The 27,545-nt window shown below is 29.1% G+C and overlaps 5 protein-coding genes and 1 long non-coding RNA gene across 7 annotated transcripts; 5 read left to right on the forward strand and 1 right to left on the reverse strand.

The window, feature by feature from the left end:
- The first annotated feature begins 251 nt into the window (after positions 1-251).
- Positions 252-3,159, forward strand: LOC111041107 (prefoldin subunit 1-like). The gene is made up of 4 exons (XM_022325268.1): positions 252-490; positions 1,971-2,093; positions 2,404-2,532; positions 2,595-3,159. Exons 1-4 carry the CDS (start codon positions 464-466, stop codon positions 2,715-2,717), a joined length of 402 nt encoding a protein of 133 aa, XP_022180960.1. The 5' UTR covers positions 252-463; the 3' UTR covers positions 2,718-3,159.
- Positions 3,160-4,514: 1,355 nt separating this feature from the next.
- On the forward strand, positions 4,515-6,994 carry LOC111041108 (peptidyl-prolyl cis-trans isomerase-like). Its single transcript, XM_022325269.1, has 3 exons — positions 4,515-4,880; positions 6,286-6,502; positions 6,567-6,994. The coding sequence occupies exons 1-3, from the start codon at positions 4,812-4,814 to the stop codon at positions 6,773-6,775; spliced, it is 495 nt and encodes a 164-aa protein (XP_022180961.1). The 5' UTR covers positions 4,515-4,811; the 3' UTR covers positions 6,776-6,994.
- A 3,559-nt stretch (positions 6,995-10,553) lies between these two features.
- Positions 10,554-12,911, forward strand: LOC111041103 (peptidyl-prolyl cis-trans isomerase-like). The gene is made up of 3 exons (XM_022325264.1): positions 10,554-10,832; positions 11,831-12,047; positions 12,545-12,911. The coding sequence occupies exons 1-3, from the start codon at positions 10,632-10,634 to the stop codon at positions 12,754-12,756; spliced, it is 630 nt and encodes a 209-aa protein (XP_022180956.1). The 5' UTR covers positions 10,554-10,631; the 3' UTR covers positions 12,757-12,911.
- A 2,738-nt stretch (positions 12,912-15,649) lies between these two features.
- Positions 15,650-19,497, reverse strand: LOC111041104 (prolyl 3-hydroxylase OGFOD1). 2 transcript variants are annotated; one of them, XM_022325266.1, is made up of 8 exons: positions 19,118-19,497; positions 18,737-19,042; positions 18,457-18,665; positions 17,865-17,999; positions 16,452-16,648; positions 16,271-16,392; positions 16,008-16,189; positions 15,650-15,940 (listed from the first exon to the last, which is right to left on the reverse strand). In XM_022325266.1, exons 1-8 carry the CDS (start codon positions 19,158-19,160, stop codon positions 15,764-15,766), a joined length of 1,371 nt encoding a protein of 456 aa, XP_022180958.1. In that variant the 5' UTR covers positions 19,161-19,497; the 3' UTR covers positions 15,650-15,763. The 2 variants fall into 2 exon arrangements, with proteins under 2 accessions (XP_022180958.1, XP_022180957.1); XM_022325265.1 differs by having other exon boundaries at positions 17,859-17,999; positions 19,118-19,494.
- Positions 19,498-19,925: 428 nt separating this feature from the next.
- Positions 19,926-22,547, forward strand: LOC111041105 (RNA-binding protein 48). Its single transcript, XM_022325267.1, has 6 exons — positions 19,926-20,511; positions 20,810-21,000; positions 21,075-21,242; positions 21,464-21,521; positions 21,589-21,711; positions 22,378-22,547. Exons 1-6 carry the CDS (start codon positions 20,395-20,397, stop codon positions 22,495-22,497), a joined length of 777 nt encoding a protein of 258 aa, XP_022180959.1. The 5' UTR covers positions 19,926-20,394; the 3' UTR covers positions 22,498-22,547.
- Positions 22,548-24,993: 2,446 nt separating this feature from the next.
- Positions 24,994-26,940, forward strand: LOC111041110. The gene is made up of 3 exons (XR_002605283.1): positions 24,994-25,403; positions 25,769-25,870; positions 26,137-26,940. It is a non-coding gene; the product is annotated as an uncharacterized LOC111041110 (long non-coding RNA).
- Positions 26,941-27,545: the final 605 nt, after the last annotated feature.

The following is a 27,545-nucleotide window of genomic DNA, read 5'->3' on the forward strand; positions in this document are numbered from 1 at the left end:
CACTATTTATATCTATATTTAATTGTATACCTAATTATGTTCTTTTATCAGGTTCAAACCACGATTCAAACTTTAAACGTATGTTATCACTTCATAAGTTACCTCCATAGATGTTCGACAGGCCTGGAGGGTAATGGTATAGGACCATTCTATACCTAGGTAGCTTCAGTGGTATATCAAAGTCGGTGATAATCACTATCACTTTTCGAAGGTCTCTTATCAGTTAACATTGTTCGTCGCGTGGGTATAATATTATTGTGATATTTATTATTTATATTCATCTAATTTTTTTTTTTATCTTATTATTAGTTAATCATTCATTCCTAATTCGAAATCATAAATCACTCTAACAAAATCTATCTCAACTCTTGGTTCTAAAATATTGCAATATTTTTATTTGCGTTTATAATAATAATATTGCATCTATCACTAAACATTTTATATTATAATTGAAATCATAAATATGGCTGTAGATATGGACTTAAAAAATGTAAGTAAAACCTTTCGTTATTTTGTTACTTTTGAATTTTGTTACTTCTTGATACTAAATCTTCCCATAGTGTGCATGTCATCAAATAGGCTCTCTCAATTAATAACTGTTGCTTTTATCAATAAAAAAAAGTCTTAATGTAACAAACCTACCTATGATCCACAAAAACCATCATTTTTTTAAAAATAAATTTCACATTCCAAAGTGGTTATCAATTGTTAAATAAACAATTTACAGTGAATTAGTTGATTTGTTTGTGAATGTTCATTAAGGCTATTCAGTTTTTATGAATTTTTTTATCATATTATAATTACCTACCTACCTTTTAGAAATATTAGATATTACATTCTTTTGATTTTCTATGAACCAAAATATTTAATACTTATGAATGATTATCCTTTATAAGTAGCTTACGATGATCCTTTTTAGTGTTCCTTCATCAAGAGATGCCTAGCAGAAGGTTACAAATTGAATAGGTAAACAACTAAGTCTGATTCAACATATGTTTTAATTGACCATTGTTGGTAATCGCTGTACTTCACAGCATATGAGTGTATTTATTCATGATGGACATACTATTAATTTGTAAATACTAAATATGTTGACTATATATTAATTTTTACTTTCTGTAATCGGTAAATGTAGCACGATTCAATGTGTTTAAAATCGGATATTCAAATTGATTTAGACATTAACACAAGTAAGTAACTGGTACCCGTACCTTCCTACTACCATTGATTAAATATACAATATTGTATATTTAATCAATGCTACTACTCATTACATGCTACTCACTATTCAGTGGTTCATTGGTAAATAAACTCAGAGTATAAGTTATTATCTTAATAAAAACTCAAGAAAACTCATTACACTCAAAATATTTACATCACTTGCCAATAATTGTCATATTATACAAATATTATTAATTATACATAGATAAAGCATATAATATGCATTACACATACATAAATATGTTAGTATAACTTTCATGAAACTTTTCTTTAAAAAAAATGTGTTAGTTGTTAATGTGTTTTTATTGATTTCATTTTTATAATATTGACAGAAGTAAAATTGTTGAGCATGTCCCTATAAAAAATTGACCTGCCCTTAACCGTTCCCTTCGAAAAAAAATGTTGGTGCTGTTCCTTCAATTTATTCATGGTTCATAAAGTCAAGTGTTATAAGTTTGTAGCTTACTTATTTTAAAATATGTGCTATAAATCTTGACATAACACTAAAAAAGAAAATATAATTAAGTTATTCGTATTGCAGTCATAATACAATCAAATGAACAATTGTATTAGATATCAATATTTCTTATTCCAAGTCAGAAGTTTGAACAGATAATTAATATTTATATAACTGTTTTATTGAATATATTGCTTAATATTATACAATTATGATTAAATTAACCAGAACTACTGCATATTTATATACTAAAATACATATTTAACTATTGTAAATTATATGATTGTTTCAGGCATTCAAAGAACTTCATGAAAAACTATTATATGCATCTCAAAAAATAAAATTGGCTGATTTACAAATTGATACTCTTCGCCGTACAAAGCAACATAATATTCTTACTAAGCAAGAACTAGAGGTATTAAAGTGTATAAATACATAACATTAATGTGTTGTTTATATTATATAAACATGTATATAGGAATAGAATAGTTCTTTTAACTAGTCTCACTTATTATCTCAAAAAATGTATGTTTTTGAAAAAATCTTAATGTACTCAAATCTAAATTTTGAACAAGTAGATCATTATAATAATAAATTATTACAAATAATTAGTCATTTAATTCATAATTGATAATTTTAGTTTGTTGCATTTGCCATTTATACTGGTATTTAAAGTACTTGTAGAGCCGCAGTGGTTTTAAAATGTTTTTTTTTTTTGTCTGTAGAAAATACCAAAAGATGTAAATACATATGAAGCTTTAGGCCGTGCATTTGTATTAACACCAAGAGATGAAGTATTTAAAAACTTAGATAAAGTTAACAGTGATACCGAACAAAAAATTACTGTCTTAGAAGTAAGTTTATTTCAAATAAAAAAGATTAACATAAAATATTAATTGGTTTTATTTTATTTTAGAACACTAAACAATATTTGGAAGGTAATTTAAAAGAAAGTGAGAATAATTTGCGTGAAATGGTACAACGCAAAAGAGATGTTGGTGGTGACAAAGAAAATCAACCAGGCAGTTCTAAAGACTAAAATAATTTAAATTTGGCTTTTCTTTAAATTCTAATGTATTAAATTAACATCAATTTGGTATTTTTTTGTTTTCTAACACCGTTCCTTTTAACAATGCGTTTGCTTACTTACCTACTAGAAAAAACCAATTTATGAAATTACTTATATATTATAATAAAATCATTATAACATTATTATTTTTTTTTATTTTAAAAACAGGGAAGTTGTTCTGAAAACTTGCTGTATTGTAGGCGTTTGCTCATCATTGAGTAAGTCTTTGTAATGGATTTATTAAATAATTTAATTTGAATTCAATGATGAGAATATATCGCCATCTTTAATTTCTATTGATATTTTGTACCAATTTATACTGCTATTTGTAATTTATTTTGCTATTAGCAATACAGTATGTTGAACTTTATTTTTGCTTAAAATATGACAATATATAATAATTATAATAATATAATGTATTTATATTATAGATGTTGATTTTAACTTATAAATCCATACTGTCATACAGTTATGATAACATGGTAAATCGATTATGACACTGTTACTGAAATTAAAATACATAATCAGTTTAAAATCCCTTGGATTAATATTTTTTGAATTACAGCTTAAAAACCGAAACTATTGGAGGAAAAATCATTATTAATTATCATCTAAATATTCAATTTTGTCTACAATAAAAATTCTACAAAAAAATTTCCACTCTTGTATTTTTGATATTTTTAGAATGCTGTAAGATAAACTTACGAGGAACCTTGTGAGACATTTTCAAGGTCTTAGACTATGAAATAATGTTTATCAGTTATCACTATAAATCCAAAAATAAATCATAAATTTAAAATGGCTACCTATATATAGCTCAAAATGAGCCAAAATATTATTTTAATTATTTGATGTGCAGAAAATCCTGCTACAATGGTGAAAATCAAGTCTTGAATTTTACACTTTTTATACTTTACAACCCTACAACAATTGATTTTATCAAAAACTTGTTAATCGTGTTCCTTTCACGATTTTTTTGTACTGGAAATTGTCTATTTTGGATATTCATTCAAAGTTCCAATATGATATCAAAAACCACTCTCAATTTGAGTATTTATACTTAGTAATCTTACTAATGTGGCACTAGTTTTACTGCTCCTACAAAAGTGATAATGACGATAGATAGAAAGACATAAGACTTTTTCAATATTTCTAATCTTTAATCTACCAATGTAAACCTTTTCAGGCTACAATTCTTATTATGTAACATTGATGTTATTATGGTTAAATTAATCAGAATAATAAGCTGTAGGCTAAAACCCAACAAATTTAATCAAAAATTTCGAGTGCACTTTTATTTAGCTAAAAATGACATTGGACAAGGTTGCTCTTGAAAATGAAAATAAAATACGAAATAATATTTATGAGTGTGTTATAAATTATAAATAACAAGTTTTCAAACTATTTTAAACAGGGGGAATAGATAGAAATTTGATCACGATTTCATATGACTTACACCAGTTTCAAAAAGAATACAAATTGTATACACTATATATGAGCCAGATAGCGAGGAGCCGAGGACGTAAGTGAGTGGTACATGAGTGTCATGAGTGTGTTTTAAAATTGTCCACCATTTCGTGACGACGCGACCATTTATCGATTTTCAAACCACCCCGCTGGTCCCCACCACCCCGCTGACCTCCACCACCTACCACCAGACGCCATATTGACTGGCGACAAAATCAAGATATCGATGTTTGACAAAAATAATAAGCTACTGTCGATTACACGAGAAACGATTGTTTAGGACGTACTCCATACTCCATTACTCCATAAGTTACAAGCTTTCCATAGCAAGCTGCTGCTGCTGCAACTATCGAACCATCGAGCATACCGAGTATCGATAGTCTGACGACGATTTTTAGACCGCCGGTCCCGACTCCCGATCGTCCCGCAGTCCGCACTACCACGTTAAAACTTTAATGATTAGTCGCGCGCTCAAACTTTTCCATTTCTGTAGTAACGTTTTCTTCTCGCCATCGCTTTTAGTCGTTATCATAGACAAGAATACTATCTCGACGACGTCTCTTCAGTGAAGACAGTACAGCCGCCCACCCGCGCACAATGGCCAACCCGAAAGTGTTTTTCGACATGACCGTCGACGGACAACCGGCCGGCAGGATCGTAATTGAAGTAAGTTGTTGTCCCGCGCTGGTGCCTACCCGACAATAATAATATAAAATAATGCCATCGTCCAAGGGCGGGCAGTGCATTTGAGCCTACAATATTTCTGAAATTTTTTGCGGGTAGGAGAACTGAGTAGCCGGCCATCGAAAATCGCCTTTACTCTTCGACATTCGTTGCTAAGACGTTAAAAAAAAATAATCGTGTCCTATGTACAAGTAATATATAGCTACGCACGTTTTTCAGGTGTAAGGGTGGGCGCGGCGCTTTATATTTGTGTCCTCAAATGACATCCGATATTTCGTCTAGATTTGGCATCGCCGACACAAAAATGTACAATTTTTCGTTGTTAGGGGGAGGGGGGCTATAATTATGATATATTTTTGTTCGTAAAAAATAATTTTTTTTTTTTGCCACAAAATGTTGCTTCTAATCATTCTGCAATTTTTCTCCAGTGCACGTTCTAAGTGCAAATCGATACTATGTAATGTGGATGGACAGGCCCCCATACGTTCGGCACAGACAACCGTCATAATCGCGTCCTATCATTGCGCGCCGTATCTACTTACATGCCTTACGACCTTATGAGGTACATGTTATCCGTACATAGACAAGTTTACTACAACTATGCTGGTTATTAGTTATTACTTGATGTGACTCGCCATCTCACAGGTGTTCGACGAGGTTATGTTTGGAGTTTAGGCTAATTTAGCGTTCATTTAGATGGCCTACGGTGCCCCCACCGTAGTATCATTATAGTTATTAGTCATACCATGTTTTATTCCAAGAAGCGTTCAGAAATATCCAATGCAAATTATTACAATGTATAACCAAAGCGACAAGGCGTGTTTTAAATATTATGACGTGGACAATGTCGCATAATATATAATTTTTTCAATAATTGGGGTCTTTTACCTCCAAGTTAAGAGGCGGTAGGCCGGTCGACCGTTATTTTTTCAAACACCTATTATTTATTTACATACCACGAGAAAACTAGTACATAGTAATCGATCAATGTTGATTGTAATTAATACATTATACATTTAAAATGTCGTAAAAACAAAAAAACAAATATATTGACGTACTATAAATCAATTAAATTTTGATTATGGAGAATTTTTTTAACATGAATATTGTAATACTTACAACTTCCTTTTTTAGTGTTTACAATATTACAATATTTACCCTAGGGCGCAATAAGAATAGATAATGAGTAAAAATTATATAATAGGTATATTGTATACTTAACTGAATTGCTCAATGAAAGAATCCACTCAGCGGCAATACTTCCCACTTTTTCTTACTATTATATTATTTCCTACTTAAAAAAAAAAATTATTACAATTTCATAAGCTTTAAAAATAATGGCCTACCTTGTTTTAGCTTTAATTAAATTAATTATTTTATGCTATAGTTACGAAAAGACGTTGTGCCAAAAACTGCTGAAAATTTCCGTGCCTTGTGTACTGGAGAAAAAGGTTACGGTTATAAAGGTAGTGTTTTCCATCGTGTCATCCCCAACTTTATGTGCCAAGGAGGTGACTTTACCAATCATAATGGCACTGGAGGCAAATCCATCTATGGTGCCAAGTTTGGTGACGAAAACTTTACCCTTAGACATACTGGACCAGGTATGAATTTAAAATTGATTGTTTTATTATAAGTAAAAGCTAATATACGATTGTGTTTTCATAGGTATTTTATCAATGGCTAATGCTGGTCCAAATACCAATGGTAGTCAATTTTTCATCACTACAGTCAAGACTACATGGTTAGATGGTAAACATGTTGTTTTTGGATCTGTGACCGAGGGTATGGATGTCGTAAAAAAATTAGAGAGTTATGGAACTGATACTGGAGAGACCAAAAAGAAAGTTGTTGTAGCTAACTGTGGAGAACTTTAAGCCTTTTTACACATATTTTGTTATTAACATTTCATTTAAAAATATGCTGAATTTTATGTTAACTTTATTCAGGAATCGGAAACATTCCATCTTTTTTATTATTATATAACTAATTTTCTCCTATTTTTTTTTTTTATTTTACTCTTGTGTATGAATGAATAACTTGAATTGTTTAGAAAATTATAACAAGCTGATGATAATTTTTAGATGAAGAAAAAACATTAACAGTTATTAACTAGTTCTCTTCAATATTTTTTTCATCTAGTGTTACAACAGTGGCTAAAAAAAATAATAATAAATAGCAATTAAATAAACTAATGTCTTATTATTTTATCCTTAAATTAAATAAATAACAAAATCTAAACACATAAAATATTCAAATGTAAGTATCCCAATGAGTGACCTAACACTTGAAGAAAAAATAATTAAATTTAACTAGCTTCTAGTTTTCAGAAGTATTTATAAATAATTTTATAATTTATAAGTGATATATTATATGTTGTATTATCAATGAAAATAGTAATTGGTAAGTTCTAATATATTTTATACTCCGAACTTAAATAAAGCTGAAGAACAGAGTACATCCTGGCCTAACTAAGCTTAACTATTATGTTAAAACAAAGTAAGATAAAATAGTGTAATTAAAAAAGATAATTCATCATTAAGTACACACCAGGCTATCAGCCCCGTACCAACCTAAATTAATTTTATAAAAGGATATAATATATTGAAAATGTTGGGGAAGAGGCTAAAATTATTTTCATAAATCTAAAAAGTGGGGGCTCCGTCCCCACACCTATTTAGGGTTCAATTATTTACCAAATTTAAACATTAATATTCACATTGTATTTTATCCGAAAAAATCTATTTGCTTATTGATACAAAATAATACAATGCATAAAAGACAATATTAACATATTAATAATTAGGTAATAACAATAATGAATATTTTACTTTAAAACCAGCATTCAGGAGAATTTTGAGAATTTATTTTTAAATATCTTCACTTCCAATACTTTTACTCACCTTTAGTCAGGTCTTTTTCAATATGAAGAATAGATAGATTAGTAAACCGATCTCAGATCATAATAGTTCTCACCCATGTTTTAATTCTACTCATAGCTGTAAAACTAAGCTCGCAAGTTGCAGGGCTAACTTGCAAAGTGAGTGCTACTTGTAGCAATTTGTATAAATTCGGAAATATTTCTCTACTGACTGCGGTTTTCAAATCTTCAATACCCAAATTGGCGTTGCCATTATTTAATCAATTTTTAGCTACATTCATTTCTGATTTTAAATTTTGTTAATTGATACCCAATAAGTTGTAAAATATATAATTAAGAAATTATTTTTGATATTATGTTACCCTTTTCAAAATATATGTATAAATGTATAGTATAAAATACAAAGTATAAACACAAATGTAATGTAGGTATAAATGTAAGATGTATGAATGAGTATTAAATATAATTTAAATATTACTTTATAATGATCACAATAAATATTAAGCTTCCGCGATCGACTGATTGGTGACACCTGTCGTATAATATGTACTATGTACATAATATACCTATGTATATATAATATTTTAAAGAAAATGTTCTCAACATTTGAAATGTTCCATGTATATTTGAAAAAAATGCTTCTTAAAATTTTTTCGCTGAACTGTACAGTGATTTTATAATTTGGCAAACATTTTTGAGAGGGCTTAGTGGCTATGAGGGGGAGGGAGGCTAAGCCTTCTGGATATTCGCGATGCTAATATCTATTTTTAAAATATGGCAGCAAAGTGTAATGTAATATAATTGAATTTACTACATTATTATATATATATATATCAATAATTGTTGGTAATATTTACAGAGTGACATATTGATTAACGAATAACATCACATCTTACTCAAAAACTAGTTCTTAATGTTAAAATATAATTCTATTATTACTCAATACGACAATCAATAATATCTATTATCTAATTTAGATTTATTTTGTACAATATTAATATTGTTTAATAAGGTAATCGGTAAAAAAAGACCAAGGAAAAAAAGAACAATTTTTAAAAATTTTAAATAGTGTCCCACTAATCAATATTTTTTAAAAAAAAAATTTTAATACAATGCATAGACACTTATGCTATATTTTTGGTATTATTTATTATAAAAAAAAATACGAAACATAAATTTTTGATTTAGAACGTTCATCTAACTCGGAGACACCTCGAGCATAAATCTTGACTGTATTTGTACAGGATGTCTTAGCCATTAATTTCATTTTTGATACTGCTTTCATAACATTTACTTCGGATTGGTTTGCAGGATGATTGTGTTCTGTTGTCACGGTAGGATCAGTTTTCAAGATACTAGTCCTTAGTATTCTAGCACAATTTGTCGTATTTTTGGTTGAACATTTCCATGTAAAATAGTTTTTACCTTTGTGCTTTGTGATATAAGTATATCCTTCAAAAGCTACTTTTTCACCTCCTTTATTAAATTTTAAAATTTCCATTTCAAATGTATTTAAAAAATTGAAGTATAAAAATTTAGCATCTTACTTTATGCATCTTACTCTATATTATTATACTAAGCTTTATTGTATTTATGTTTCGTATTTTTTTTATAGTAAATAATAATAATAATAATAAATAATACCAAAAATAAAGCATACGTGTCTATGCATTATATTAAAATTTTTTTTTGAAAAAATATTGATTAGTGGGATAATGTTTAAAATTTCTAAAAATTGATCTTTTTTCCGTGTTCTTTTTTTCCTAGATACGTTTAATAACAATATAGGTAAGTACATTGCATGATTTGCTGTAATATGTGATGCGGGAGTTTTGGGACATACTATATAGGTAAGGTTTATAATATGCAGTGTACGGAACATTCACTAAAAAAATGAATTCATTCTCGTTCGGTCCTTAAAAATGGAACTCGTTCATTTTCATTGCAAAAATTAATGTGTTCACTAAGTAGTTTGTTAAATTTTTTATTATAGGAATTATAATAAGAAAATATTATTTAATCAATATATTTTAAACATACAGGTAAATTGCAAATTAATTGAGGGTCTCAAAAATCGTTCAAATTCATTAAAATATAAACGTACACGTACAATTTAATAAAAATGAGTGACGTTTGCGTAATGTTCACTAAATATGAACGTGAACGTTGATCACGCTTATGAACGACATTCCATCCAAACACTAGCTGATATGATATACACTAAGTTCTAATACAATTTATCTAATTGAAGATAATATTTTTTTCGGGGCTTTTTATCCGATACCACTACTATAACAAATAATTATAAGTAGGTACCTTAGATTATAAATACTTAGGTATTTAGTATTTACTATTTATATTGTCAATGCTCATGCCTCATACAATCATACTTGTCGGTGAGCCAGAAAAGTAGTACCTACGGGCTACGGGACTACGCGTGGTCGTGAATTCGGAATTCCGGACAATTGCTCCTGCTTTCAAATCAAGATCAAGGATTAAATTAAATATTATATTAAGATTTAGGATTGATCATGATTCATGGCGCAGTTATAATACTGTCGTGTATTGGGTACATTCTTACTAAAGTCAAGTGTACTAACTACTAATCGACGTTCGAGTGTTCGACAACGACATTGAGGGTTTAAAAATATTAACGGCAAATAGTATAAATGTCGACATACGCAAACGCGGTGACCCCGGCGCGCTGACCTGAAATTCTGACGATTTACAAACGAACGTCGCGGAGGGCGCGCACATTGTTAAGTCGCCACTCACTGACGAGTTTCCATTCTCTTTGGACGTCGTAGCGTCTGTGGGCCACATAACCTCGAAAACCATAGAAGAGCACCACAATGGCGTCCACCACGTTTCGCTTGTTCACCCGCCGGCAATTACAATACTGCTCTGCTCCGAGTCACTCGTACGCCGGAGGTCTCTCTTCATTCCTTTTATACTCAACGAAACCAAAAGCACCAACCGCCAAAATGAGTCTGCCGAAAGTGTTCTTCGACATGGCTGCCGATGGTGAAGCATTGGGCCGCATCACAATTGAGGTAAGTGGAGACGCCGCAAATTTTTTTCGATACGTCCCGTTTTGACTTTCCCAAACACGTTTGCCGAGAGCGCGTTTCTATCTCTCCTCTCATCGCAGGGGTACGTGCGTTTCTTGCCGGATTTCATTTTTACCACGTCGAAACGTGCGGAATTAGCATTTTCGTTTTGTCAGTTTTTGCTCTCTTACCTCTCACACATGCCTCACACCTTGATCATGACTGTAGTATCGAAATCCGGAATTGTTTTCTCTACGTTCGATTTCATCGAACATTCTTGTCGCCGACGTTTGGAACGCATCCAACATACTTCTATGCTGAATTGCTTATCTCCGTACCCTCTCGTGTTCGGTTGCTACGACAGAAATCATGACCCGATGACGCCATTTATGTTTCCGATGTTCCCCTCATTTCGGCCACTGGAAATGCTTTGAGACGTCCCGAAATGCGTTATGTCTGCTACCATTGGAAAGATACATGATCATAATAGCTTCCCCTTTTGCACTTCATTTTTGTTGTAGTACACGAATCGAATGTCATCTGTTGTCGCGAGACATTTGTACTTGACCGAAATCATTTGTCTTCTATAATATGAGTTGAAAAGATGTTTGTATGCAACACGTTTCCCATATAATCAGTAATTTTTCTTGGAATTTAAAATAAATTGAGTTTGTGTGAACCTAATCTAACCGCTAGCATAGATTTTCTATGATTACCTTCTTACCCATACACTCATCATTCATGCTGCCATTAATACCGTCCTAACGACCGTCTAAATATACAATATCCTGGGCGAGGAAGTTCTTTGTTGGTAAACTGTTAATATAATTAAGTATATGCATAATTTATTACCACACTTATTTTGACCTACTATTCTACATTTAAAGGAAAAAAATGGTTTTTTAATAACTATTAAATTCCATTATGATGTATTCAAATACATCAAGTCCTAACTTGCTCCTTGTCTATTTATTAATGCAAAGTTTTTCCACACTTTTTAGCTCCGTAGTGATGTTGTACCTAAGACAGCTGAAAATTTCCGTGCTCTGTGTACTGGCGAAAAAGGTTTTGGGTATAAAGGAAGCATTTTCCACCGTGTCATTCCCAACTTCATGTGCCAAGGTGGTGATTTCACCAACCACAACGGCACTGGAGGAAAATCTATCTACGGAAACAAGTTTGAAGATGAAAACTTTACCTTGAAGCACACTGGTCCTGGTGAGTTTCTTTTTATTGTATTCATCTTATCATGCATTTACTAGCTGTAAGCAGTGCACAATTTTTACAGATGTTTTTAAAAAGATACTGGCTACCCATATTAAAGCAATGCCAGTATATAATTTTTATATTTTGAGGTGTAGTTAATCTGTGCCTAATCTAACCCTACATTTAAAAATCCACACCAAATGCCAACAACTACATAATTAGTCCGAATTACTACTAATAAATTAAAATAGCTAATCTTGACATTAAACACTTCCATTAAAAACAAAATCAAGCAAATATGAGTCAGTAAGAAAAGTAAAACATAAGATTTTTTTCAATCGCTTAATAATATAATAAAACATTTAACCAAAGTCATCATCAAACAGTTTACAATAATTAAATTTAAATTATCATAATAGTTGCTCTACTTTTATTGATATCACTATTATAACTGCTGATTATTTTTACTTGTTAAATGAATAATAATTTAACAAACCAATGTATTTCAGGTATCCTGTCAATGGCCAATGCTGGAGCAAATACAAATGGTAGTCAATTTTTCGTCACCACTGTGAAGACATCGTGGTTGGACACCAAACATGTTGTTTTTGGTGCTATTGTCGATGGTATGGATGTTGTCAAGAAAATCGAGTCCTATGGTACTCAGAGTGGCAAAACTACTAAAAAGATCACTGTCGCTAATTGTGGACAATTAAGTTAATTTTTTATTTTCCATTTAAATGTCAAACGTATCAATTAAATAATTTGAATCAATAATTAATGTCCAATATGTGGTCTACTTAAAAATGTTTGATGCATTTACGTCTGGTATTCTGGATACATAAATTGATAATACATTCTAAATAGTTAATATTATTTTGTTTTTATTTATGTTTGTAAACCTTTCAATAATACTAATCCTGTCTATTTTTAAACTACATGACATTTTATTTTAGCAAGAAACTGTTTTCATTATCTTACTACTGTTTTAAAACTTACCTTAACACCGTGTAGCTATACAATTTCAATTTTACTGGTTATAGTATATTTAAAGCATTAAATAATTTATATATTTGAGGCTAATATGGCATTTTATGAGGTGTGCAAAGAAAAAGAATAAACTAAATTTAAATTAGTATAATAATAATATTAAGAGGAAATGTGTATTCCAATGCAATCCGGTGACAGAACAATTAAAATAACAATGTTTAACTGGCTGTGCATCGTATTTGTGGGGATATGGGAATTATAATTTTGGCACCCATTAAGATTTTAGTTATCTATACTCTGTTCAAAATAAGATTATTTATTACTCGGTAGCTGAGTTGTGCGCATGGATATGGCTTTGTTCCAAAGCACTGGTCTGGTCTCGCGTGTGAACTTGGTACAGGAAGTGTCTGATTGCTAATGATCTTATTTTGAACTGAGTATAAAATGTTGATATTATATCCAAGTATTCAAAAATTTAAATTGCCTACAGTTATTATTTTAAAATACTTTTGTGAGAGCTATGGGTTAATACTGAAACGCATTAACATATAGTAAATATGAATTGGACAATATCTGACTTCATTATTTACTCATTTATTGTTAATTGACTTCACATAATTAATTATAGCTGTTCTTAAAACTGATATAGAAAATGATTTTAATCAGGCATCCGAGAACATTATGTTGATCTCAAAACTAACTTTAAATTAGTATGTGTTTTTAGATCATGATGTTAGGTGTTGCATAGTTTAATAATATACCTCATTTGTAAGACATGTTTTATATTAACCTCCAATGTTTGATTTGGAAAATTTAGAAAGAGAATAATATAACCATAGAATCACCTACTTGTTACATAAACTAGAAGATTATTGACAATGATTTCATAAGTTTTTCCAATGGTAGTGTATGTTAAGTGTATTTGTATTTATTTATATCAACCGAAATTATGGTTTGAAGGTAAGAGCAGTATATATCTGTTATAAATATTTAGTGGTTATAGTTAACATAATATGCAATTCCGTCATTTTGAATACAAGTGCAACACATTTTAAATTATACGTATTTTTAGGGTATAATATTTATTATGTCCTGCTGATGTCTGCTCTCACTTATGGCACACAATTATGTAAATATGCACATAATTCAATATTAATTATTTTTGAAAATACTCATGGCTGTACTACTTATATTTCAATGAACAGCAATATAATATATACCGAGCCATCACTGTCTTAATTAATTCTTCCCACCTTTCATATGTGATCAATTCTATCCTTTACTTTGTAATCAAATATTTTAAGTTTTTGAGGTTTTTTAAAGTCAATTCTTATGATGGTGGCAGTACCTGTAATATTAGTTTGTTGCTCAAGTTTAATATTTTTAAAAAAGAAAAATGGTTATGAAAACTGAAATAGTGTTGTAATATTGTGGAAAAATATCTAGATAAACTAACCTAACCATTGCAATATAACTGAATATTGGGGAATTAATATTACGGGGACTGATTTTATCGAAACTTAAAAATATTATTATATACAGAATACCTACTGGGTCAGCCCTTGAGTATAGTGCATTATATAAATTAAAATTAATATATATATATATATATATATATATCAGTATCAAGGTGGTCTGGACCCCGGGGTAAATCTGTCACTATATTTTAATTATTTAATTGTAGGGTACTTCTATTAACAACACTTAATATTAATTATTTTTTTAGACCATGGGTTACTCATAAGTTGTAGTCCTTAATTTTATTTTCTGTCAATAAAATTAATTCCTTGGATCTTTAATATTATTGGTTCTTATCTAAAACTTTAGGAGCCAAAAATAAATTAAATTTGTTTTTAATTCTCGAATATCCTAGTCTTTATGTTAGCTCTGTATCTACATACATAAAACATTTTAATAATGTGGAAAATTATGTTGATCCATACATTGTTTTAAATTCAAATTCAAATTTGATAGTTATTTGTTATTTATGTAACTACCCAGCAAGTAACAACTGCCTACCTACCTGTAACTTATTACTATAAAATTAATTATAAAACGACGTATATTCAATAAAAATAAATTGTAAAACATAAAATAATATGAGTCTTTTATCTCATGTTTATTTTTCAGTCAATTTTAAAATTATAAAATAGGCTTTTGACAAATATATTATTCTTTTTTAACATACATTGCATACACTATACATGTCTTAACTCTAATTATAACATTATATAATTACAAAATGTTATAAAATTATGATCAATAGAGCTAAAGTGAGCTTATGGAAAACCAGTATCAATTCCATTTTTACTACAATAACATATAAATTGAAAATATGAAAACATTAATAAATTAATCTAATGAAAATGTTGTTTAACATGAAACATTTGGGTTCCTTATTATTTATACGATATAAGACATATTTTAGAAACTTGTTATTTAAGGTAAATAATAAATAATAAGTTTACTACAATACATTAATATAATTATACTAATTTTAATATCCAAATATAACTTATTCTTTTGAATAATAATTATTTATAAATTATAAACACTTAATTGATAATAAGAATAAAAAATGCTTTAATTATAATAATAAAAATTATTTAATGATTTAATCACAAACATTTAAAAAAAAATCTTATTAAGCACATTAGAATAGGAAAATAATTGTTGAATAAGTGTAGTAATAACGTCAACATTAAAAAACAAAATAGGACCAAAGTTAATCTATAAACTTAGTCTACCTTGTGTATTGCCAATTTACAATCGAAATCTTTTTTAATCACATAATTAGCAACAACTACAGTCCACGCATGACCATCAACTATTTTACAATATTGAACATACGAATCCATATTGGAATCTCGATTAACCATAAAAATAGTGTTGTGCTGGGGCATACATGCAAATTTCTAAAAAAAGTTTAATTAATTCATTGTAATTCCATTTTATCATAACATTTATAATGTATATATTTACCGGTGTTGATGTATTTTTTAGTTCAAATACATAATGTAAATCGTCTTTATTGGTATCTGACATTTTACCAAAACATTTACTAAAGAATAAATATACACTTAATACATTAAAACCTCCAAGACCATAGTTTCCACCGGATACCAAATAGTGTCCACCATGCCATCTCTGCACTTCAATATTTACTAAAAACAAACAAGTTACAATTATTAATAATTAAAATAGTAAGATGGAAGATTAATAATACATTTTGTTATTTAACTTACCAGCAAGAAATTCCAGACCTGTGCAATCTTTAAAAAATTGAAACATGCGTTCAGTCTTTAACAAATTAACAACAGATAAAACTGAGGCAGGCAGATCTTTTAAATCAATACATTTATAATGCCTAAAATAATAATATATATGTAACAATATTTAAATAAATAACACTGGCTAAACATTTACCTTTTGTTTAAAGGTCCACTGATTTTCCAATTCATGTCATTGGAAAATATATCATTAGATAAATAGTCTACCATGTTCTGTGTGAAGAATCCTTCGCACATTATGAACCCGTCTTTCTTGAATGTTTCTTTAATAGCTTCTCTAAACAAGGGTCTCTCAAATATTGATTCAATGCATTTTTTGGTGATATCATCACACTGAAATATACATTTTTAATTGTAAATACTGAAAGTAGTTAGCCAAAGCAATAACTAATGTGAGACCGTTTTGTAATGTGTTAAGTAAATTATCAATTAACTTTTAAATAGACATTAATTATTCACATGGCTAATACATGTTCACATTTTGTTATAATTAATAATAACACAATTGGTAAATCAAAAATGAAGGACAATCCAACAAAGATATAACTCTCTCCCAAATTTTATGATACACAACCGTAAAAAAAAATTAAATTTTTCATTTCCCCAAATTGTTTCAGTCTTGGCAGCTGAAGAACAAGACTTACATTTCCAACCAAGCTGTTTCACTATCCAACAAGATTTTGTCTACACAGAGTAACTTAAAATTTCCTAATTTTGTCCTAATAAACATAACAATTTCATTATGCTCAACAATGATTTAACTTATTGGGTGGGTTCAGATGGCTTCACTTGAAGAACTAATAAATTATTATCGTATGATCAAATAAATGAGCCCACTTAGCAAACATTATGTCTTACATCCCCCTTCCATCTAACCTTCCTGCGTTGTAATACCTCACCATCACCACTCTACTCTTTCCACAGACATTACAAATAGCCTGAGTGACCTTTTGGACACTAAGTTATCAGCATTTCAAATATACTTCAACATACAAACAAGTCGCCACTTTCTTAATTTAATATTAACCTAGCTCGTAACACCAATAGCTGTAAAATACTCAACATAACTAAAATATATAACTCAATTATAATAAACCACGCCTAAGATAACATCTGCAGTACCACCCACGCCACAAATTGACATTAGCCCCATCACAAACTTAATTCCAAAAACCAACAAATGCAAAAGCCACAGCCAACATACCACTAATCGATCAACCATTCCACATTATCAATAAATTCAATCGAGATTTCACATCAATTCTAAGCCCTCTTCCACTTGTTTAAACATCCCTAATGAATAAAATTACATTTCCTATCATTCTCACTCTATAACACTTACATATTATCTTTCGTTACATTATTACTTAACTTAGACTTACTTAAACTACTTAACTTTATATAAATTATCTCTCAAGGGGTTTTCACTTAGAAATTTTTTTTTAAGCAGTAAAAAAAATTAATGTCTTAAGTAAAAAATATTTCTGGGAACTCATTTAAATAAATAACTTTTAATATTATACTTAAGCTTTTATATAAATACCCTAACAGAAGAAACAGAATGTGGTGTAAACATTGGAGAATGAAATTTGTGTGCCTGGTTATACATTTTCCAAGAAAGTTCGTCACAGTGGAACCAACCGTTAATGGAAATACGAGCAAAGGTAGATACGTTTTCAGCCACCTATGGAATAAAACATTAGTAAGATTGTAAGAATGGTTAAGTAGATGTCAGCGCATTGAATGTTCTCTCTCTGGCCAAAGTGCAACATTGACAAAACGCAATTACACATAATCATTTTTTTTTATGTTTATGGAGTAATCTTAAAGTAAAATCTACCCTTATAAAAATTACGGAGAATTATATATTTATGTGGGTATGGCATATCAATCTGTCTAAAAAATGTCTCAAAACAATTAAAACATAGTTTATTTTATTTAGAAAGTCAAATAATAATAAAATATAAACCCATAGGTCAACCCTCAAAAGCATTATCTTCTATAATTTCAGTAATGGGTGATTTTCCACTAAGATAACTCAAAAAATGATTTTGGGTGAAAGCACTACTAAGTTCGTGGATCTGAGAGAAAACAAATTTTGTGCTGGCATCCTCTTACTTTAAATTAATAACTCGACGTACCTGGTGATAAGTATATTTTTCAACTGGGAAAAAAATCATAGTATTGAAATCTGGGTTAATATTTTCTACGATTTCTGTGGCAGAATTTGTGTCATCAACCGAATAAATATCTAATGTGCCACCCCATTCAGGAAGCCAATCATAATTTAAATAGTATATGAATGCCACAGACCTATCGTCGACACGATCATCATGGCAAAGTAAGTAATCTAAATATAGAGACAATACAATTACAGGTTTACATACTCGTTTTTGTTAAAATCAAAACAGCATAAAATACCTCCGCGGTCATATTTAGAACAAGATGCACTAATCGTATCATTAAACGTTTTGCCTAAGTAAGTAGCTATATTTTGTTTCAATGTTTCCAACAAAACTAAAAACTGTTCCACTTCCTTAGGCTTTTTAAGTTTTGTGGAGCGAATGAAATCCGGTGACTGAGAAAACGAATATAGATCACATGATTTTTTTTTAAACGTCATTGTTAGTAACGCCTCACGTAATTTAAACGCCTCGGCATTTGATATCATATCCCTACAGTCCAATTTATACACATCAAATGGTGTATTAAGTTTGGTAACTGCACCTAAAAAATTTCCAATAATAAAATGAAAACCAATCATTCGTTAAGGTAAGTATAAATAAATAAATTTATACAAACCATTAAATCTAGAGTCATCCATATTGAGTACAGTATTGTTCATTACAGGCGAGTTTGATAAAATAATATTTCAGTTCAATGTAATGCCTAGAGATATCTTAGTCCCGAGATCATAACGTTAACCGGTGATTGATATTTAATGGTAAGTACTGTAGACACTCACGGAGACTGGTCACTTAAACCGCGAATATAATAATAATAATATACTATAAAGTGAATAGGAGGTGCTACATGTCATTATTGTTATTTCGTAGCCATTTGACTGTTTGTCGTTTGAGAAATGAGAATTGTAAACAGTGAGTTTATCGTGAATTGCAATAGAAATTCAAACAAATCTTGTTTGAAAAAACTGAACGTCTTAACTTTTTAAGGTTATGGTTATCTGTTTATTTCGTGAAACTACCAGTGTTTCCCGCGAGAACAGCGCATATAGTGATTGTAGTGGTATTGGCTTATAGACTAGTTGAAAATGATAATACCTATTACCTCCAAAAAAAATGACAACTTTATAACAAAACCTTCAACAATACCATTTAATTGTGGAAAATACATAAGAAAAAATAATGGTTGTTAAAAATAAAATATAATAATTTTACTATAATATTATTGATTATTATGATAATGATAAATGAGTATTTTAATTTTTCGGGTACTAAAATTACAACTATCCCTGAACCCACGATTATAGATTGTAATAGTACTATCTATAATCGTGCCTGAACCATACCCTACCCATAGATATGAATATTGTTATTATTACTGATATATTTATTGTTGTATATATCTATAACTACCTCCAATCGTTGTTTTTGCTGTAGGTATCCATAAGATTTTGTTAGTTATATCACAGATTAAGTAAAAAAATTAAATTTTTTATCTAATCTGTAGTTATAATATCATCATAGAACAATCATGTATGTAGGTATCATACTATCATTACTGTTTTGTGATTATATTATATAACTTTAATATCTATGAAGGTGGCACTGTGGCAGGCTAGTCTAAGGCCGTGGTGGCAGGCGTATATTTATTAATCATATTATAATAATCTGGTATCTTGTTTGTGTCACTTCGCACTTGATAACAGTTGTTACATACTTATATTTTTTGAATTAAATTTCAGTCGTTTTTTGTTTGCTTAGACTAAAATGTATACTTTTAATTTGTAAACTCTTGTATATGGTCATTTTTTTATTATAAGACTCGCATTCTTCATTAATTTGTCTAAAATTTGGCATTTTATTTTCAACTTTTTAATAATTAATTACAATTTCACAATGTCTAAACAGAATATAGAAGTCTCAATTTTAAAGTCATATCCTCATCACAACATGTTAAGTTACTGCGAAAATAGACCGAAATATAGACAAGGTCGGAAACTTACAGCAATTAAGGTATTAAGATTGATGTCAGACCGAAAACAATGTATCCTTGATTAAATTGGTCAATATTTATAGATAATTCTTATGTTGTAATGTGTTCCAATTTTGTTTGTGTACAAACGATTACAGTTGGTTTTATTAAAAATGTTTCTATTGTACCTATTGGATTGACATAAATGTAAGAGAAATTCAGAGCTTTTCTGAATTGTATGATAAACCATACAGTTAACATTGTATTTACTATTTATAAAAAAAAAGTAACATTTGAATAAATAAATTCCTTAAACTTGAATTTGACTATAATAATAAGGTTTACACGGTGAATGATGAGTCACAGCATTTGTTGATCAGAGGTGTGCCATCTGTCAATTTACACGATGAAGTGGAGAAGTTATGCAAGCGTTATGGTAATGTATTAAGTATTCGACAAGTGCAATTTGAAGACCAAGAAGAATTTACTCATAGTTTTCATGTGGTATTTATCCAGATACAATCTGCCAGGTCTATTAAAATTGTAGTTCAATTTTTTCGTATATTATATATTTATATAGAATTTTAATGTATTAATATTTTAGATTTGCAAAAAAACAAATGGACACAAAAAATTTCTTTGGTGGTATTTTACATGTTTGCTATGCACCTGAACTTGAATCCATTGAGCAAACTAGATCAAAATTACAGATGAGAATAGTAGAAGTCAAAAAACATATTCATAAAATTGGTTTAGACCATACCTATAAGAAGTAATGATTAATTTTTAATTTGAATTATTGAATCCAACCATTTAAAATTTTGATTCAAAATTGTTTTATTTTAGCTTTATTAGTCTAAAATTCATACATTTTAATAAAACCGATATGAAATATTTATTTAAATGAGTTATTAAAAAAACAAATATGCATGTATTTTATTGCTATAATAACAAATAATTTCTATTTGGTATACAAATTTATATATTTTTTAGAGAATCAACTTCTGCGTTATTACAACATGATCTTTTGAGCTCATCTCACAATTCAATGGTATTTAATTATTATGTTTTTCAATTAACTTAGTAATAATATGAAATTTTTGTTTTCTTATTTTTAGTTACAAAGTTGTAGTTCTAAATCTCAAAAACAAAATCGCTGGCTCGAAGGAGGTCTCAAGTGTTCATATATCATACCTAAGCCTGACCCTTTAAACACTAAAAAAGAAACAAAAAAGAAATCTGTAAGCAATATTTACTATCAACAATAATAAATAATACATTTTAATTTTAATGAACAACTAAGTATGTTTAGTACAAATCATTTAATTCCTGTAGTTTAATGTAGATGAATTCACAATATCTGTTCTTAGTTACAGCATTAATTATAGAATAAATTGTTCTATAATCAATGGTTACAGATAGTTGTGGGGCCAGTAACCTGGAAGTAGCAACGTGTTGTATTTACAATGATATGCTTTTTTTCTGTTTGTCATAAACATTTGGGGAAGTGAAAGTTGTGATTTATTTATTTATTTTTTTAAATTATTAAATTAGATAATATTTTACAGTAGTCAGTAGAACACAACCTTTCCTCTCAAAATTGGTTTTTTTTACGTGATGATTTATCATTTAATTCAACTATAACACAACTATTATAATGACATATTCGACAAGTTCTAATTTCTCCACCTTTTTAATTATAAATAAGATTAATGTTAACTTAATATTAATAATCACATAATTTATTTATAAATGGTATAACTAAAACAAAAAGTATTTTGTGTTAGGACTTTGAATAATTGAGTCATTTTTAATTCTATAAATTGTATGGAAACTTAATGCCATCCAACTACATGGGTTTTATGCAATTAACTAAAACTATACATATTTATATTATTTTATTTCAGAATGTCAAAGATTTGACTCCATTAGATACGAATACACTGAAGTTTGTTCCTAGACAACTGCGTGTACCACCACATCCAGAATCCAAAATTAAAAAACCTAATCGCATAATATTTCATTGACATATTGATAATAGTTAAATTTATTATTTACCATGTATATTATATATACCTATATATTTTAATATTTTTTTAAAAAATGTTTTATGTATCATTGAATAATCAAATATATTTATGATGTAACAAAAATATAAAACATAAGTCTTTAAATAATAAATCTTTTTGAATTGGAACATGACTTTAGCCATAGGTAGATTAATTCAGTGGTGTAACAGCTTTTATTTTTCTTATGTAGTACAATAGTACATTCATAGTATGTTTTTATAGTACCTACTCTAACCGTAACAACTATCCTGAAAATAGATTTTTAAAAACATGTAATTTTAATAATTTTGAACAAAGGAACTTGGTATCAATTAAATTAGGTAGTGTTCTTTAGCCATAGTTGTTTATGTTTATTGATTCTTTGACTATATTGTAATAATATTAATTACTCAACTTAGGTACAATTATCAGATGTGCTTTTTATAGGAAAATATAGTGGAGCATTATATAACTTTCAAGAGTAAAAATAGGACACAAATAGATTTTTTATGTGGATAAGAAAGAGTTTAGTGGTGTAAAGATTGTAAGGTAATTCCACAAGATAATGTAGTAACACAATAAACCTATTATTGTCTTGGAGTCATGGTGTAAATGAAGGATTCTGAAGAAAATAGTGGTTAGATGGTGGAAGCTAGCAGGAGAAAATGATAAATTATTTGCGGGGGAAGAGAAGAAGAAGCAGGGTGGAATATGGAGGGAATTTTAATGAAGTCTAGGATAGGGCAGAAAATGTTAGTTAAAGTTTAACAGAGTTAATATTGTTGGTGAGTGTAAAATGCAGTATTCTAAAGGATAATGACACATAGAGTTGGGCTGATAGGAACAGAACTTAAAAGCAAGGAAGATAATTCAATTTAAAGAAGAAGAGAATCGTGGTTTTAGTTCAAAAGACTAAATAAAGAATGCAAAAATGCTTATGGAGAAGCAAAACTTAAGAAGTTTGATGACCAGTATAAGAGCCTAGGAACGAATAGATATATATAAATAACTCCGAGAAAATAATTGGTTTGTATGGCAAGGCAATTGGCATTTGGCAGTCATATAATATAAAGAAAATATTGTTTTCATAAAATCGTTTTCATGGAAGAGTAATTTTCGAAAATATTTAGAGTTGTGACCATTAACCACATACTTGACACATTGGCCAGCTGTCTGTCTGTGTTGTTGCACTAAGCCCTTCAATTAATGTAGGAGGAATGTGAGGCTGAGGAAGACCTAAGAAGAATCTAGATTGATGGAATAGAAAATTACATGAAAATAGTATGAACAAATTAGAAGTGTAGGACATAAGCTACGGAGGTGTAAGACAAGCGTAGCCACTCCATACAGATTGGAACGAGAGCAAATAAAAAAAAAATAAGTAATACACATGAAGTACAAAACTACAAAATGTTGTAATGTTTTGTTTATTTGGAATGGACTATTTCGTCTCCTATCAAAGCTTGCTGTGAGTAGGCCGCCAGGACGTCAGGTTACAATTCATATAATTAATAGTTCATAATTTGTATTTTATATTGTATACCTAAGCAATAAATTATGGGTATTTTGTGTAATTCGACGACCAAAGCAAATTATTGCATCTCATGTGAATTTGTAGTTTACTTAAATCGTATTTGCATTACAATTTACAATATAACAATTAACAATGATAAAAGCTTTAGACGCCAAGTGACGTGTATTATATTCCAACGTATAGTTTTCATCTAACCACTAGATAGTGTCATTCAATTCAGCTATGATTCAAATTTGAATAAAATTAGAATATTGGAATTTTTTAATCTCATGCATACATAAATTAGGTCTTCAATTTTTTCGTAGATGTTTCTAAAGATGGTGCTTAACGACTACTATATTTGATAAAACAAGATTCAAATTAAAATAGCCTTATGAAACATTGTATCATAGAAAAGAGATTATATTGTACCTTCTTACTTACAACTTACTACATAGACACATAGTGTTTTAATGCCCGAAACATAGGTATCAACATTTGAATATAGATAGAATATTGTCTGAAAACAGTCATACTTAGCTAAGCTATCATGGACGGATCTAGGGGGGGGGGTCAGGAGGTCAGCTGACCCACAGTTAATATATCCTGACCAAATTGGCTTCTTGGTGAGTTTGCTTCTTTTCAGATCAATAGATCATGGATTCTTGGGTAGTTAGACACTTGGACCGTTGGATCCGTTGGATGTATCCATACCATCCCCGCGCCGATAAAATTAGATTATACTTACAAATTGAAAATAAGTCTTATCGCTAAATAATAATTCTATAAAATACATTAAAATTATATATAAATAATATGTATATATTATATTAATGGGTCTAATGATATAGTAATACTAGTAATAATATACAAAATTGTGTATGCCAGTTGCGACATGCGTGTACCCAGAACAGAACTAATGACCCTATATTATATAATCTGGCGTAAATCCGTAGCCGAATAATAATAATTCTGTCATTATTTCTATAATATCTTTCGCTGTCTCTTTACCACATAATGATATGATATTCTTGATTGCCATACAATCAAAATAAACTATTTAAGTCAACAAATAACCAATGTTACCATAATATTGTCATCAATGTCATCGTCGGACGTCCGACACGAATGAAAGAAGTGTTTTAGTTTTGATTATGTGAATTGTGATAGGTGGTTTTAATATGATGTATTTTTAAATTATAAGCAGTTGTAAACTTTAAATTCTAAGTATGGAACCATTAGAACCATGTCAGCGCAGCCACCTTAAAAAAACTCGTCTCAGGTGGGGTGAGAAGACTTCTGTAAGAGAAAGAAAAATCTTTAAAAGGAAATCAAACTATTTTATCATGTGTTCAAACTTTTAAAAAACAAGGTAGTATTCTATTAATTATATATTATACTTTATCATATTAAATACTAGTATACTACCTATTAAGTAGTTAATATTTAACAATAATGTTTCATTACCCATCGGGTAGTTTTTCTTTTAAACACTGAGAAAGTGAGAACCAAGGTGAGTTTTTGGAAATAAAATTAATTCAGTAATTTAAGTTCATCATTGATGGCTTTGAAATTAATTATTTATTAATTATTATTATTAGATATATATGTGATTTCTGATTATAAACTAATAATTTAAACACTTATAGCATAACTAAAAACCAGGTATGTTTTTTTTACCAGTACCTTTAATTTATAGGTATTATATTTTAATAAATTGATCCTTCAATATTTTAGATTAATATGCCAACTTGAATACTGAAGAAAATAGAATACCAGAATATCCAGTCACAGTAGTTAAAATAAATTTAGACCAAAATGTTGCTAATGAAATATAAGGTAAATTAATTAAAATATTCCAAATTAAGTAACATTAAATATAATTTTGAATATGATGTAGTTATGATTGTTATGAACATAAATATTATCTTTTGTATCCTCATTCCTTGTATGTAATTCATTTTTTCTTTAATATCCAAATAATTATTTAATGCTTAAATAAACTATTATTAATGATACAATGTATTTCAATAAAAGTACACTATACTACTATAGTACATAAATTCTAGTCCTAATAATGAACATTATTTTTTCGATTGTTTTAGAACAATTAATAACACCACAGCACTTAAACTCAACCGACTCAGCTTATGATTCAGTACAGTCAATTTTGATGGACAAATCTGTATAATATCCATCAGATCCTGATTTATTTCGAGAAAAAATACTTTCAACACCCCTTATAAGAGCTCTTATAGAAATAGGGCCTTGCCAGCCAAGTATTGATGGAAAACATTTTGTTTTTCCAAAAAATGTAAATGGTCAAAGTTTTATTTTAAAGTGGTATGAAAAAAAAACAAAGTCAAATTTTCTTTGTAAACGTAGCTGGTTAGTTTATTCTCCAAGTAGCAATAAAATGTTCTGCTTTCCATGTTTTACCTTACTATTTCTCAATATCATTATCAGTGGTCTGGTTCATCTAAAGGTGTTTCAAATTTTCGGAAGGGTCACGAAAAAAATTGTTGAGAAGTTAAATGAACACAAAACTGCTGAGAGAGAATATTTAATATTAAGAACACGAATTAACAACGACATTTCCGTTGTGCATAATATAATTCTAGCGGGAAAAAAAGAAAAGGAACATAATCGCAACTTTTTAAACGATTAATTGATTTATCTTTATTCTTTGAAAAAAATGGTCTTTCATTTAGAGGTCATTGAGAAAATGCTAGTTATAAGACACCAAACCAAAGACTTTCTATTGAACTTGTTAAGTTAGTTTCAAAATATGATGCTGTTTTAGCAAAACATCTTGCAGAATCAAATAAAAATGAAACTTATTTAAGTCGTATGATTCAAAATGATATAGTTAAATCTATGGCGCATGAAACTGTTCAGTTAATATTAAATAAAATTAGCCAAATATTTTAGTATAATCATTGATTCAACTAGAGATATAAATAAGAATGATCGATTTTCTCTTAGCTTAAGATTTGTTGACAAAGAATGAAATATAAGAGAACATTTCATTTGTTTTGAAGAATTATCAGGTTATAAGTTCAGAAAAAATTGATTTTGATAAAGTCATCGAAACCTTTGCTCAAATGAAAAAAAGAAGAAAACTATTATAATTTAAATAATGAAATAAATACACTTATAGTAATTATCATTTTTTTTTTTATTGTACTCGAGTATAGATTTCCAATCAAGTTTTAACCTTATTAAGTGGCCTCTTGTAATGGCCTGACCCACAGTTTCCCAACTGTGGATCCGCCCCTGAAAGCTATGTGACCTTTTTTTAAGTACCTAGTTTCATCTAATAAAGAATTTTTTCGGAGTTTCTTGAATAAAAAAATTAAATTATTATGGTTAGTCGGATATACGTATTTTATCTACTGCAATCGTACGGCTAACAGTGACCTATAAATGGACCTATATATAGCTTTGGTGAGCCGAACGTATGTTGATTTTTTCCCCCCTACCATGAATAATTAGGAGGCCATCTTCACATTGT

The sequence above is a fragment of the Myzus persicae genome, unplaced genomic scaffold, assembly GCF_001856785.1.
Source record: "Myzus persicae strain clone G006 unplaced genomic scaffold, MPER_G0061.0, whole genome shotgun sequence".
Taxonomy (NCBI): Eukaryota; Metazoa; Arthropoda; class Insecta; order Hemiptera; family Aphididae; genus Myzus; species Myzus persicae.

Excerpts from the sequence above, each read along its gene's own strand:
- LOC111041107 (XM_022325268.1), top strand. The coding sequence starts at position 464 with ATGGCTGTAGATATGGACTTAAAAAAT. Across the intron at positions 2,094-2,403 it reads TTACTAAGCAAGAACTAGAG|AAAATACCAAAAGATGTAAA; the intron begins GTATTAAAGTGT and ends TTTTGTCTGTAG. Across the intron at positions 2,533-2,594 it reads AAAAAATTACTGTCTTAGAA|AACACTAAACAATATTTGGA; the intron begins GTAAGTTTATTT and ends ATTTTATTTTAG.
- LOC111041108 (XM_022325269.1), top strand. The coding sequence starts at position 4,812 with ATGGCCAACCCGAAAGTGTTTTTCGACATGACCGTCGACGGACAACCG. Across the intron at positions 4,881-6,285 it reads CCGGCAGGATCGTAATTGAA|TTACGAAAAGACGTTGTGCC; the intron begins GTAAGTTGTTGT and ends TTTATGCTATAG. Across the intron at positions 6,503-6,566 it reads CCTTAGACATACTGGACCAG|GTATTTTATCAATGGCTAAT; the intron begins GTATGAATTTAA and ends GTGTTTTCATAG.
- LOC111041103 (XM_022325264.1), top strand. The coding sequence starts at position 10,632 with ATGGCGTCCACCACGTTTCGCTTGTTCACCCGCCGGCAATTACAATAC. Across the intron at positions 10,833-11,830 it reads TGGGCCGCATCACAATTGAG|CTCCGTAGTGATGTTGTACC; the intron begins GTAAGTGGAGAC and ends CACACTTTTTAG. Across the intron at positions 12,048-12,544 it reads CTTGAAGCACACTGGTCCTG|GTATCCTGTCAATGGCCAAT; the intron begins GTGAGTTTCTTT and ends AATGTATTTCAG.
- LOC111041104 (XM_022325265.1), bottom strand. The coding sequence starts at position 19,160 with ATGAACAATACTGTACTCAATATGGATGACTCTAGATTTAATG. Across the intron at positions 16,393-16,451 it reads AGTGGACCTTTAAACAAAAG|GCATTATAAATGTATTGATT; the intron begins GTAAATGTTTAG and ends TTATTATTTTAG. Across the intron at positions 16,190-16,270 it reads AGGTCTGGAATTTCTTGCTG|TAAATATTGAAGTGCAGAGA; the intron begins GTAAGTTAAATA and ends GTTTGTTTTTAG.
- LOC111041105 (XM_022325267.1), top strand. The coding sequence starts at position 20,395 with ATGTCTAAACAGAATATAGAAGTCTCAATTTTAAAGTCATATCCTCAT. Across the intron at positions 20,512-20,809 it reads GGAAACTTACAGCAATTAAG|GTTTACACGGTGAATGATGA; the intron begins GTATTAAGATTG and ends TATAATAATAAG. Across the intron at positions 21,001-21,074 it reads ATCCAGATACAATCTGCCAG|ATTTGCAAAAAAACAAATGG; the intron begins GTCTATTAAAAT and ends TTAATATTTTAG.